Source organism: Triticum dicoccoides, chromosome 6B (genome assembly GCF_002162155.2).
Source record: "Triticum dicoccoides isolate Atlit2015 ecotype Zavitan chromosome 6B, WEW_v2.0, whole genome shotgun sequence".
NCBI lineage: Eukaryota > Viridiplantae > Streptophyta > Magnoliopsida > Poales > Poaceae > Triticum > Triticum dicoccoides.
In genome coordinates this window covers 411,919,399-411,929,239 of record NC_041391.1, presented here as the reverse complement: position 1 = coordinate 411,929,239, position 9,841 = coordinate 411,919,399, and the positions used below count along the sequence as shown (strand labels likewise).

At 40.4% G+C, this 9,841-nt stretch overlaps 1 protein-coding gene across 3 annotated transcripts; it reads left to right on the top strand.

The window, feature by feature from the left end:
* The first annotated feature begins 2,707 nt into the window (after positions 1-2,707).
* LOC119323024 (DNA mismatch repair protein PMS1-like) lies at positions 2,708-9,578 on the top strand. Of its 3 annotated transcripts, none has more exons than XM_037596584.1 (12): positions 2,712-3,057; positions 3,171-3,494; positions 3,711-5,135; positions 5,746-5,981; positions 6,064-6,190; positions 6,877-6,945; positions 7,053-7,126; positions 7,360-7,425; positions 8,211-8,314; positions 8,401-8,582; positions 8,780-8,879; positions 9,103-9,578. In XM_037596584.1, exons 1-12 carry the CDS (start codon positions 2,836-2,838, stop codon positions 9,111-9,113), a joined length of 2,940 nt encoding a protein of 979 aa, XP_037452481.1. In that variant the 5' UTR covers positions 2,712-2,835; the 3' UTR covers positions 9,114-9,578. The 3 variants fall into 3 exon arrangements, with proteins under 3 accessions (XP_037452482.1, XP_037452481.1, XP_037452480.1); XM_037596583.1 differs by having other exon boundaries at positions 2,713-3,057; positions 5,737-5,981; XM_037596585.1 differs by lacking the exons at positions 7,053-7,126; positions 8,211-8,314; positions 8,401-8,582; positions 8,780-8,879; positions 9,103-9,578 and having other exon boundaries at positions 2,708-3,057; positions 5,737-5,981.
* Positions 9,579-9,841: the final 263 nt, after the last annotated feature.

Here is a 9,841-nt window from a genome sequence, read left to right as displayed (position 1 = left end):
ATGATTTGAAGTTTGTACATTGAAGTAAGAAAATGGGCGGCAGTTTATTTAGAAGTAAAAATCAAAGAATTAAAGAATAGAAGATCTAGAACAAAGGAGAAGTGCTTATTTCTTTTCAAGTTTGTGCATCGACAACGGAATCTTCTAGATAGTACATGATGGTATCTAGTCGACAATGCTCAGACTTGCCATATCTCTACCGTTGGACTGGCTTCATCCAACATCTAACATTAGAAGTTATTCATAAACTATATAGTGGTATAGATAACGCGTTTTACCGGCTTTTTCCTTTTTCTTTTTCGACATTTTTAAAATATTCACAAGTTTCCAAAAATGTCCTCTTTTTAAAATTGTTCAGATTTTAAAAAGTTATTGATTTTCATAAAATGCTCAAAAAATTCCCAATTTCAAAAAACACTCCGAAATGCAAAACTCATTTGTTTTTTTTTCTAAAAAAGTTTTCATTTATAAAATAATGTTTGAGTTTTAAGAAAAAAACTTTGAATTTTCAAAAAAAATGTTCTTGTTACTAAAAAATAGTTCAGAAAAATTACCATTTTTTTCTTTACAATTTTCAAAATTGTCCACGTTCTTATAAGAAGATGCTTATAATTTCACAAATGTTCTCATTTATAGAAAATGTTCAGATTATTTTCAATTTTTAAAAATTCATATTTTAAATTAAGTAACTATTGTATTATTTTATGGAAAACCGAATGAAAACTAGCAAAAGCTAAAAAAAAAACCAAACAGAGAGAAACGCTATCGCCATAGTCGCTGGCGCGACCGTGAGATGGGCCGGCCGACCATTCTGCCGCGGCGAGCGGTACATAGGAGTCCAGACTGGCATTTCCAATTTGGCGCCACAGGCGCCAGTTAACGTGCATTTTGTTAACTGGCGCCTGAGGCATCCGTAAATGGGCCGGCCCATCTAGGCGCCAGTTGACGATTTCTTTGTTTGAAAATTCTGTGAACTTTTTTTAGATTGATGAACTTTTTTGAATATTGATGATTTTTTTCGAATTTAATGAACATTTTTCATGAAAATGGATGAACTTTTTTTCAGTTCCATGATTTTTTTCAATTTCTATGAACATTTTTCAGATTTAATGAACTTTTTTTCAATTTGAATGAACTTTTTTGAGATTGATGAACTTTTTTGAATATTTATGAAAATTTTCGTAATTTAATGAACATTTTTCTTGAAAATGGATGAACTTTTTTTGATTTGTGAACTTTTTTTTCAGTTCCATGAACTTTTTCTAAAAATACATGAACTTTTTTTAAATTTGATGAACTTTTTCAATTTAATGAACTTTTTTCAAATTGATGAACTTTTTTCAAAATTGATGACCTTTTTTAAAGATATGAACTTATTTTTTCAAATGGATGGACTTTTTTTCTTTCAATCTGTAAACCTTTCATGATTATATTTTATTTATTTTCGTAACAAAAAACATTTTAAAAAACTGGGGGCAGTACACCAGTGGGCCGGCCCATGCTAGCGCCGGATCGTTAACGGGCGCCTGCAGCGCTGTATAGGGGGAATTCCTATTTGGCGCTGCAGGCGCCGGTTTCGACTGTTTTCGCTAACCGGCGCCTGCAGCAGCTACTTGCGGGCCGGCCCATTTTTTTCTTTCTGTTTTCTACTTACTGTAAGGAAAACTGCAAAAACTTTGCGCGAGGTAAGATTCGAACCGCGCGTCGCTGGTTAACAGCAATCGACGGCCAACCAACCCGACCACCTCATTAGTTGTGCTAACATACACGTTTTTAATCCATTTCTCCTTCTTCTTTTTCCTTTTTTCTTTTTTCCCCTTTTCCTGTCCTTTCTTCTTTCTTTTTCGAAGTTTGTAATTGTCTTCTTCAAATAGATGAACTTGTTTTAAAAATCCATGAACTGAGTTTTTTGAAACTCGTGAACCTTTTTTCAAATCTATGAAGCTTTTCCAAAATTGATGAACTAATTTTTCAAATTTGATGAACTTTTTCATTTTTGTGAACTTTTTCTGAAAATTGATGAACTTTTTTCGAAATTGATTAAGTTTTTTCAAAATCGATGAACTTTTTTCAATTTAGGTGAACTTTTTCCAAATCCGGTGAACTTTTTTCAATTTTGATGAACTTTTTTAATTCAAATCGATGAACATTTTTTTAAAATCGATGAACTCTTTTGAATTTGTGAACTTTTTTGAATACATGAACTTTTTCGATTTGGTGAAGTTTTTTTTAATACGCGAACTTTTTTTTGCATGTGCATGAACTCTATTTGTAATATGTGCACATGTTTTCAAATAATTGGAAAATGTAAACGCTACAGTGTAATAAGAAATTAATAGTGTGTCAACGTTTCTATTCTTTAAAGTCCGCGCGCTGCGAAGAATCACCAGAATTTACCTGGTCAAGTGGTTAGCCCGCTCTGTTTGTAAGCACGAGGGTGTGAGATCGATCCCGATCGAGAGTTCTGTTTTTGGTCGTCTTTTTGCGCGCCGCGCGAATGTGGGCCGGCCCATCCAGCCGCTGCTGCGGGCGCCGGTTAGCTTGCGCGGCGCTGAAGGTGCGGAATAGGACCTCCCAGGAGGAGCTCCCGTCCAGACTCGATGTTTCAAGAAAAAAAAAAAGGAGTCCAGAGTCCTGGTGAAGCCAACACCTAGGCCCAACTGAGAGGCAGAGCGACGACTGTGGCAGTGTGGCCCAGCCCGTTACTGCCCGTAGCGCGCACCAGAAGCGGGAGAGAGAGAGAGAGAGAGAGAGAGAGAGAGAGGAGGAGGAGGAGGAGGAACGAAACCCTCGTCTCGAGGTCGAGCTGCGGTAGGGTTTACTGGTTTAGTGGGTATGGGAGGAGCCTCGCCGGCGATAAAGCCTATCGGCAAATCAGTGGTGCACCGGATTTGCTCCGGCCAAGTCATTTTCGACCTCTCCTCCGCAGTGAAGGAGCTCGTGGAGAACAGCCTCGACGCCGGCGCCACCACCGTCGAGGTCGGCCTCAAGGCCTACGGCGAAGAGTGGTTCAAGGTCGCGGATAACGGCAGCGGCATCTCTCCCGGCAATTTCCAGGCACGCACAAACGCAACCCCTCATTCCTAATCTCTGCATCCTCTGTCGTTTTTCCGGCCTGTCATTGGTGTTGCTGACCGTACCATGCTGCTGCCGTGCCGTCACCGTCTTAGGCACTCGCTCTGAAGCACCACACATCCAAGATATCGGATTTCTCCGATCTCAACTCCGTGGCCACCTTCGGATTCCGGGGGGAGGCGTTGAGCTCCCTCTGTGCATTGGGGAAATTGACGGTCGAGACAAGGACTAAAGATGAGTCGGTCGGAACTCATTTGGAGTTTGAGCACTCGGGCGTGGTGATCAGTGAGAGGAAGATTGCACGGCAAGTCGGGACCACCGTAACCATCGAGAAACTCTTCTCCACCTTGCCGGTTCGGGGAAAGGAGTTTAGTAGGAATATCAAGAAGGAGTACGGGAAAGTGGTCTCCTTGCTACATGTGAGTTTCACATCTTGTTTTCTGTATTTCTTTGCAACTGCTGCTTGCAAATTTATTATTTTTGCATGTTGAAGCCTAACTGTTCTGCTTAATCATATTTATCTAGACGTTTTGCTTCTCACAGTAGGATGTTTTATTATGATAGATGCTGAAACTTACTTCTTTTTTGTTGTTATAATCTTCCATTACTAATTGTCTGGTCTTACCTGATTTTAGGCTTACGCCTTAATTGCCAAAGGGGTCAGATTACTTTGCACAAATACTGTGGGCAAGAATTCTAAAATGGTGGTGGTTAAAACTCAAGGAAGCAGTTCACTGAAGGACAATATCATTACGGTCTTTGGTTTGAACACTTTCAAATGCCTGGAGCCCTTCAACCTGGCCCTCTCTGAAGGCTGTCAGGTAGAAGGTTTCCTTTCCAAGCCTGGACCAGGCACTGGTCGCAATTCAGGAGACAGGCAATTCTTCTATGTAAATGGCAGACCCGTGGACATGCCAAAGGTCACCAAACTTGTTAATGAACTGTACAGGAGTTCCAATTCCAGGCAATACCCTGTGGCTGTCCTAAATTTTTGCATCCCAACCACATCTTATGATGTGAATGTCGCACCTGATAAGAGGAAAATTTTCTTCTCATCAGAGCATACTATTTTGTTATCTTTACGGGAAGCTATTGAAAATCTGTACAGCCCTCAACAGTGCAGTTTTTCCATCAATCACATTGAAGATCCTGAAAAGGTCAATCACACTGAAGATCCTGTAAAGGAAGATGACCCTATGATTGATGAACCTATTAAAAGCACATATTTAATGGACAAGGAAAATGTTTCATCGCCTGAAAATGATAATTGCAAGGAAGACACAGATAGTGATGATCAGGACCCACTGAAGGATCAGAATGTGAGTTCTTCTGCGACAAGGGTAGCCACTGGAGCTGCATCTAGAGACATGAGCCCCTTGCCAAGGAGCCCAGACACTGAGGTTGATAGATGTCCTTGGTTTTCAGCATTGCGGTATGAGCAGCCAAAAAGACCCCATGCTGATTTTAAAAGTAATCCAGTAAGAGAAAATCATGTTAGAACAGGGCTTGCTGCTCAATCCTCCCCTTCAACTATTGTTCAGTCTTCTCTTATGAACTTTCTATCACTAAACAAGAGGAAGCATGAAGACAGTTGCAATCTTATTACTGAAGCTCCAGTGCTGAGAAGGGGTACATGCTCAGGGCAAGTGAGAAGAACAAGTTTAGAAGCAAATGCACCTGGTATTTCAGATGCCAACTCACTTCAGCAAATTAGCCTGTGGGATCATTCTCCACAACCTTTTGTACCTAAGAGGACAGAATTTTCATTACAGCATTCTGAACCACCTAATGTTGGGCCTCCTAGTTCTGAAGCTCCAGTGCTGAGAAGAGGTACATGCTCGGGGCAAGTGAGAAGAACAAGTTTAGAAGCAAATGCACCTGGTATTTCAGATGCCAACCCACTTCAGCAAATTAGCCTGTGGGATCATTCTCCACAACCTTTTGTACCTAAGAGGACAGAAGTTTCATTACAGCATTCTGAACCACCTAATGTTGGGTCTCCTAGTACTGAAGCGCATCTCCTCAATCCATGTGATGTCCACAGTACAGAATTTGATGTGGTAAGGCTGATTTAATTTTGCAGTGAGACGGTTCTGTCAGTCAGATTTCTGGAGGAGATTAGACTACTGCTGCCAATACTGTTTTATTTTTGTTTCTCTTCTTCCACTTCTTGCCTTTAACTGTTTGTTTTGTAGCACTCTTCTTAAGTATCTCTGCCTTTTAAAATTGTATTATGAAGTTCACAGTGAACTTTTGAACTGTTAGTGAGTTATAGGCATCATTTTTGAAATATATTGCCCGTCTCTCCCCATCAGCTTAAGCTTTTGGGTGAAATGGATTCAATTTGGTAATCAGAGCCAAGAGATATTGAGTTCAAGACCCGGCCAAAATGCTATTAATAAATATAGTTGCAACCTACGTCTCGATACCATGTCGACATAGGGAAATATATTGCCCACTTTTCTCCATCAGTTTAAGCTTTTGGGTGAACTGATTTGGTGCATGCAGTTCAATAATCATGAATCTACTTCTGGCATTTTCGACAACTCCTTAGTTTCTCTGATTAGCTAAGCTGTGTTTTGGCGCAAATCAGTTGTTTTTGAAAAAATAATTTTTGATGTGTTCAGTGGGATAGATTATATAATGAATGCTGCAATGCAGGATGAACAGAATGATCGATGCCTTTCCAATTTTGGTGCTCCCGATCAATGTTTGAAGGATACCGAACCCCCAAATACACCGTCCAATATAACTTTACTTGATGGTCATGATAATGACAATTCGGTGTGCTCTACATCAGTATCTTATTCAGTGCAGTTTACAATTGATGAGCTTAGGAGAAGAAGAAAACGCGGTTTTATTGTATCACATGAAAACAGAGTCCATTGTTCTGAGAAAACTGCAAGGTAACACACATGCTGTTGTTATAAACAAGTTCTGTTGCCATCAGGAGTTTGGTTTTTGACTACTTTAATTGTCTTCACCTAGGTGTTATAAAGCCGCAACACTGGATAATTATGTACCAAATGATGACGAGGGAAAATCTAATTATTTAGCTGCAGCCACCAATGAGTTGGACAGGTTTTTCAGCAAAGATAATTTTGGAGAAATGAAGGTTCTTCAAATAGCTCCATATTCTTAATATTCTCATTTTCTTTCAGTGGTTCCATATAACATTATATTTGTTAAAGCATTTGCCTGATGAATGAGTCTTAGGTGAACAGTGATGACTGTGCCTAGTTTCCTTGCAAGATTAGTTTTTCTTTTCTGAAATGACATGTTAAAACAGTTCTGATGCACTCAGTAATTGGGAGGAGCCATAATGGATGTTAGCAATCTTGATTTGTGAAATTGGATATTATGTCCAATCGGTGCTTTTGGAGTGGTCACATATAGAATTTGCCATACGTTGTATCCAGAGAGAACTTGATCTATTGGAATTGTAGTATGCTGAGTACCATAGGGTCATGTTGCTGTTCCAATTTTACAAGCACCTTGCAGATGTTGGAATTGTAGTATCCAGAGAGAACTTGATCTATTGGAGTTGTATCCAGAGAGAACTTGATCTATTGGAATTGTAGTATGTTCCTGTTCAAGGCAACTGCCAAGTACCATAGGGGCTGTTACAATTTTACAAGCACCTTGCAGATGTGGACTGTACTTTCAAGAAATCTGTTGTTATGACCTTGTTGTTTATTTGCTCGAATGTGACAGTCATCGTTCTTGTAAAACAAGTGGCAATATTCAAAGCATTGTGTTATATGCAGTTATTTCTTAGGATACTAACTATCTGATCTTCAGGTTGTTGGGCAGTTTAATCTCGGTTTTATCATCGGAAAGCTGGAACAAGACCTATTTATTGTAGATCAGGTACATCTACATATTTTTCAGTGTAACAGTGACACCATTATACAAATCCCAAGATATATGAGTAGCAACCCTCAAGGTACCTCATATCGTTTTTTTTTGTTCTCAAGCATGCTGCTGATGAGAAGTACAACTTTGAGAGCCTGTCACGGTCAACAACGTTAAACATACAGCCTCTTCTTCAGTGAGTAAACAAGCCCCATTATTTTCATGTGTTATTCTGTAGATGGAACTTCTCAACACCAATTGGTCCCCCAAGGGGGGTCCTTGCCTTGGCAAAAATAACATCAACTCGTGAATGGTTATGGTAGGGTAGTTCAAGGAGTGACTTAACAATGTCCACGTTTATCCATACCTTCCGTAGCATTTTTTTTCTCTTGCATTGGAGGAGGGTTTCTGATTGTGTTCTAATGCTAGGCCACTGAGACTTGAACTTTCACCGGAGGAAGAAGTTATCGTATCTATGCACATGAACACTATCAGGTACATTTCCTTTTGTCCTACTACTTCGATTCTGCCTGCTCAAAAAGTGGATCTAAGTATCTAACAACTTTAATATTGAAATGTGTAGTCTTTAATGCAGTAACCATCAGTTGCCTGTTTGACAGATGTTTAGTTATAGTTACATTCAGTATATGGTTCTTCAAAGAACATGTGAAGTACTGTTTCTTCCCCAAAAGCTGTTATTTTGGACATGGGCATGGTCTTCAAACTACAAATTTGACTACTATTTCTATCAAGACCATTGTTATGAAACCTGTTAAAAGTGGTATGCATGATTCAAAATTTCCTTGCCAAGCCACATGAAACAGATTTCCGGACATCCATAGTAAAAGTACATTCTGCGAAAGCACTTGCCGAGACTAATATATACATGTGCTTTCAAGTATCTGATCCAAATATTTTTGTTTGACTTTACCTATGTCCAAAACGACAGCTAATACTTAACCGGAGGGAGTAACACATAACCTATGATATCCATACATCTGTTGTTGTTTTGTTCTTCAAGGGGAAGTTTTCTGCTTATATCTGGTTCTTGAAAATATCAATTCATGCATGATAAATTATTAATTGCACCAGCTAGGTGTATTTATTTTTGATAAGTGCATACCATCTTGGTTCTTGAATCATGCATGGTCCTTCATCCCTCCTGTAGACACGCTGTATTGACAGAAGACATGATGTATCTTTCTAGTTTTAATTAATAGTGTTTGGAGGTGATTAAATCCTAGGTAGCTCACATTCTTTCTTCTGTCACCTTGTTTCAGAAAAAATGGTTTTGTTTTAGCAGAAGATTTGCATGCTTCTCCTGGCAGTCATTATCTTTTGAAAGCTGTGCCATTTAGTAAAAATATTACATTTGGTGTTCAAGGTAATTACTTATTGTTGTACCATGTCTGATTTTACGCTCGTAAAAAACTCAGAACTGTAGACTTACTTTCATTTCCCTTGATTTAGATGTGAAGGAGCTGATTTGCATGCTTTCTGACAGTCAAGGTGACTGTTCAATAATTAGTAGCTATAAGATGGATACAACTGATTCTGTTTGCCCTTCGAGGGTTCGTGCTATGTTTGCTTCGAGGGCTTGCCGAATGTCTACTATGATTGGCGATCCACTGACGAAAACTGAAATGAAGAAGGTAATTACAAAAATTCGGCTGCGGTGACCTAGATAGATCCTTCCCCAAAAATACACGTATTAGTTTAGTTTTTATGTGACTTGGGTATTTTCAGAAGCATAATCCAATGCTTGCTTTAGTCCATTTGTGCAGCCACTCACTATCCAGAAAGAGGTATTGCTTCAAACGATGAATTAATGTTTGCTTTTGCACTTCAGATACTGAAAAATCTAACAGGACTAAGGTCCCCTTGGAATTGCCCGCACCGGAGGCCAACAATGCGGCATCTTGCAGATCTGACTAGTATAAGGTCCAAAGGTAAAGGATTGTGCAGTCCACTGTAGCATTCTTTTCTATTTACATGGTGGTTTATTGCAAGGCCAAGTGGTTAGCCAGTAGTATAAAGCCCGAATGTGTGGTTGTTAGTTCCAAACATTCTGGACTCACATCTTGTACTTGTACATGACTGCAACTGCCCCTATTTACCGCTCTTTTGTTTATATTTGATCTAATATATAAAGGATATCTCATGTTTTCACAGAAACAAATTGAAGCGGTGCTGGGAAGTTTCATTGCGTAAAAGGAAGAAACATCCTCTGACGCTCATGAGGATTTTATCATCAACTCCTTGACTTCACGGGAATATCACAGGATCTAGGGTGACGTTTTGACAATTGTTCAAGTGACTGGCGGTTGCGTGGCTTCTTTTCCGCTGCTATGGAGAGCCCGCTTGGAATATCGTTTTCCCTCCTTAAAACATTGGCTGGTTAGAAAACGTCGGGTAGGCTTGTAAGAGGTGGTTGGTTCATTGTATTAGGCCTGTAATGTTTCCTGTATCCTCGTTTAGGCTCGTAATCAGCCTATTTATGGTACACAGCTAGGATATCAGTTGTGGCTGCTGTTACACACCTGTGAACTAAATGCAGTTGTATAAAGTTACACCAGTTCCAAACGGAGCCTGAGGGCGCGCTTGGGAACGGTCAACGGTGTAATCAAATGCGGAGGTGTTTTAACTTAGAGCATCTCCAACAGCCACGCTAAACTAGCGCCGCGCCGCAAAATAGGCCGTTTTAGCGCGCGCGCAACGCGTCGGGTCGCTCCAGCAGGCGCGTAAAAACGGCGTGCGCGCTATAACGGGTTGGGCGCGCGGTCGAAAACACTTACCCGCGCGGCGTATTTCGGGCGCCCGCTACAGCGCGCGGCACACTTGAGCGCTCGCGCCCGCACTTCCTTTCCCACTTCCACCCCTCGTTCGGCCGCGCCGCCGCCGCCGCTCGCGC

Coding starts and splice junctions, on each gene's coding strand:
- LOC119323024 (XM_037596583.1), top strand. CDS start 2,836: ATGGGAGGAGCCTCGCCGGCGATAAAGCCTATCGGCAAATCAGTGGTG. Junction 3,058..3,170: donor TCTCTCCCGGCAATTTCCAG/GCACGCACAAAC, acceptor TCACCGTCTTAG/GCACTCGCTCTGAAGCACCA. Junction 6,191..6,876: donor ATAATTTTGGAGAAATGAAG/GTTCTTCAAATA, acceptor TCTGATCTTCAG/GTTGTTGGGCAGTTTAATCT.